The 3,558-nt window shown below is 43.6% G+C and overlaps 1 protein-coding gene across 1 annotated transcript; it reads left to right on the plus strand.

Moving 5' to 3' along the window:
- Window positions 1–1,629: 1,629 nt before the first annotated feature.
- On the plus strand, window positions 1,630–3,264 carry adra2da (adrenergic, alpha-2D-, receptor a). The gene has a single exon (XM_043256546.1). The coding sequence runs from the start codon at window positions 1,916–1,918 to the stop codon at window positions 3,131–3,133; it is 1,218 nt and encodes a 405-aa protein (XP_043112481.1). The 5' UTR covers window positions 1,630–1,915; the 3' UTR covers window positions 3,134–3,264.
- The last annotated feature ends 294 nt before the right edge of the window (window positions 3,265–3,558 follow it).

A 3,558-nucleotide genomic window follows, 5' to 3' on the forward strand; every position in this document is an offset into this window, starting at 1 on the left:
TAACCAGGACAATTTTATTTTCTATTCGGGTCATAAAATGTCTGAGCTCAGCAGAAATGTGGCCTGATTTTAAAGGCCAGTCGGCATTCAGATTTAGAATAGAGGTCATTTCGCCTTTTTCAGTTTGAAAAGTTAAAGTTTTTGAATTTTAAGCATTTAATTAGATAAATATTGCCTCTATGTGTCAATACATTGCATTCAGCTAAATTGATGCATTTTAATAAATGAAAAGTACCAGAGCAGACCACTTTACAGTTTGATATGACTTTACGAGTCTTGTGTTCAAGGTTATAAACCTCTTGGAAAGGGAAGATAAAGTTGATGCGCCTTAAAAAAAAAATCCAATCAAAATAGGCCTTTACTTAAATAAAAGATGAATGATGCAACTGAGATGAGTCACAACCTAATTGTGTTTTTAAAAATACATTATGTAAAGTACAATCTAAAAATACAGATATATTTAGCTTTTATCAGAATTTGCTAAATCTGAAAAGTCAGGGAGAGAAACGGGTAAAAAAAAGGCTTCCTCGTGATGAAAGTGAAAGAGAAAAAAAATCTGAAAATGAAAGAGTCACTTAATTTTGGTTTTGTTGTCTATACTGACACATGCAAAGCTGCATCAGAGAGTCACGGATCGAGTTATTTTTACCCACAAATAGCACCGGTTTCATAGAATGACCCAGAAATCAAAACAAACATAAAAATCATATGGGACGATCTAAAACAACAGTACTGAGGAAGAGGTTACCGCTGATGCTGAGAAACTACGAGAGGTCCAAACTCAGAAAGCTTTGACAAACATAAAGTTTATCCCTTTGCCTTCCTCTGCGTATTAAATGGCATGTCCTAAATAGAAAGGAAAGAGAGAAAAAATATATCTTCCTTTTTCCAAAAGAATTTAAGATCCATAATAATTAGGGGGCAAAGGGCGTTATTTTCCGGGTTTCTGTGGGTCCTAAAAAGCCCTGACCTTAATTCCTAAAATGATCTTAATTCCCCTTAAATGGCTCTTAAATCAGAGCGGAGAGTCTTAAATTGTCAAAGCCGTGGCATTAAATGTTCCATACAGCGCCAACGAATATGTTCCTGAGTATTTTTGTCTTGTTTTCCGTTTGAAATACCCAAACATCATTAAATCAAGAAACATTCAACCTACTTAAAGATGCAAAGTTTTCTAAGAAACTGAAAAATAAGTGGGTTTATTCATAATACAACAATTATCATTTGTGAAATAAAACTTTTCTGAGCCCATGGCTGGTCATTTTATTTTGATCAGTTCCTCAGAAACCAATACTCCTTATCTTCTGACATAATGCCTGCATCCTTTATTGCTTAAAATGTCTTAACTTGCTCTGAAAAGGCTTACAGTTGCTTTTAAAACCTGCAGAAACCCTGTGTAATGTTAAAAAAAATCCATAAAATATCCATTTGCTAAGGATTTATGCAGCCATTTCTGTACTTATAATGAATGTAACATTTTGGATTATGCTTAGTATTATTATTATTTTTTTTTTTTGCGATTATAGTAGTCATGCAAAACACATAAATTCACAACGTACTCTGCGTGTTATGTGTGTGCGCGCTTTGCGATGGGTTGGACTGGAGCATGACGTCATGTGATTATCTCCAGCCCGAGCTCGCGCGTCTCCACATTCAGTCCGGTGTGTGGAGAGCCGCCGGTGCCTCTCCGGAGCGCGCGCGGCGCAACTATTCCGGGATTGTTTTTGCGCGCCGTTTTTGTTCGAATCGAGATAGTTTGGGATTTATTTGCGAGCGCGATGAGCAGCGCTTACCTTTCGAGCATGAGAAAATCGCGTCACCAGAGCGCACTGGCGGCGTTTCTGTGCGTCGGTGACACGACCTAACGCGCGAAGTCTGGAAGCACTAACCTGGCTGTCAGAAAGATGGACTCAGAATGGGTGTAAGTCAGTCCAATGCAACGAAAGAGGATGCCAACATCACCGTCGCCTCGTGGCCGTACGCGGAGACGGCCGCCGCGTTCATCATCCTCGTGGTTTCCGTCATCATTCTGGTCACCATTGTTGGGAACGTTCTGGTCATCGTGGCGGTGCTGACCAGCCGCGCTCTCCGCGCGCCGCAGAACCTCTTCCTCGTGTCGCTCGCGTGCGCGGACATCCTCGTGGCCACGCTGGTGATCCCGTTCTCCCTCGCCAACGAGATCATGGGATACTGGTTCTTCGGCAGCACCTGGTGCGCGTTCTACCTGGCTTTGGATGTTCTGTTCTGCACGTCGTCCATCGTGCATCTGTGCGCCATCAGTTTGGATAGGTACTGGTCCGTCACCAAAGCGGTGAGCTACAACCTGAAGCGAACTCCGAAGCGCATCAAGTCCATGATCGCGGTGGTGTGGGTCATCTCAGCCGTCATCTCGTTCCCACCTCTCATCATGACCAAGCACGGCGAGAAGGAGTGTTTAATAAACGACGAGACCTGGTACATCCTCTCCTCGTGCCTGGTGTCGTTTTTCGCGCCGGGGTTCATCATGATCACGGTGTACTGCAAAATCTACCGCGTCGCCAAGCAGCGTTCGTCCACGGTGTTCGTGGCCAAGAACGGGCTGGAGAGGCAGCCCTCCCAGTCCGAGACGTGCTTCGTGAGGAAGGACAAGTTTGAGAAGGAGTCCCCGAGCAGCAACAGCTCGGAAAGCAACCAGAGACAGGAGGAGCTGGACGATATCGACCTGGAGGAGAGCGCGACGTCCGACAACAAACCCAAGAGCTCGCGCTTCTCCAAGCGCAGGCGGGTGGACGGCGCGCGCTGCTGCCCTCAGAGGACCTGCCGCATCTCCTGGGTTTCCAATCAGGAGCAGAGCAGCAAACAGCTCGCGGTGGCGTCGAAAACCAAAGTGGCTCAGATGCGGGAGAAGCGCTTTACCTTCGTCCTGGCCGTGGTCATGGGGGTGTTTGTCCTCTGCTGGTTCCCTTTCTTCTTCACCTACAGTCTCCAGGCCATCTGCGGGCAGAGCTGCGAGCCGCCCGAGGCGCTTTTCAAGCTCTTCTTTTGGATTGGTTACTGCAACAGCTCAGTGAACCCCATCATTTACACGATTTTCAACAGGGACTTCAGAAAGGCCTTCAAGAAAATCGTTTGCTTGACTGCGCAGCGCACCTGAGAGACGCGTTACGCACGAATGTCATCAGACATCTGCAAACTAATTATGGCCTAATTAGAACTCGTTTCTTCAAACATCAAACATGTTTTCGTGTCCAAATTATTTTTGCTACTTTTTAAATTCATTTTAACGTATATAAAGTATAAACATGTTTACACGTTTGCATAAAACTGCATAGAAAATAATACCTTAAAGCAACAAACAGCGCATTTTTAAAACTGTAATGAGCTAACAAGTGTAAAATAACAGCAGAACTTTTCAAGGTATTTATTATTTGAATTATTGATCGATTTACGCAAACTATCAGCCAGACATATTTATTCAAAATGTTTAAAAAACCCATTTCCACTACAAAATGCTATATGAAAGTGACATAAATCTGCTTTACTCAAACACGCAACTTAATAAAATAAATGATAGGATGT

The sequence above is a fragment of the Puntigrus tetrazona genome, chromosome 14 (assembly GCF_018831695.1).
Source record: "Puntigrus tetrazona isolate hp1 chromosome 14, ASM1883169v1, whole genome shotgun sequence".
In the NCBI taxonomy this organism is placed as follows: domain Eukaryota; kingdom Metazoa; phylum Chordata; class Actinopteri; order Cypriniformes; family Cyprinidae; genus Puntigrus; species Puntigrus tetrazona.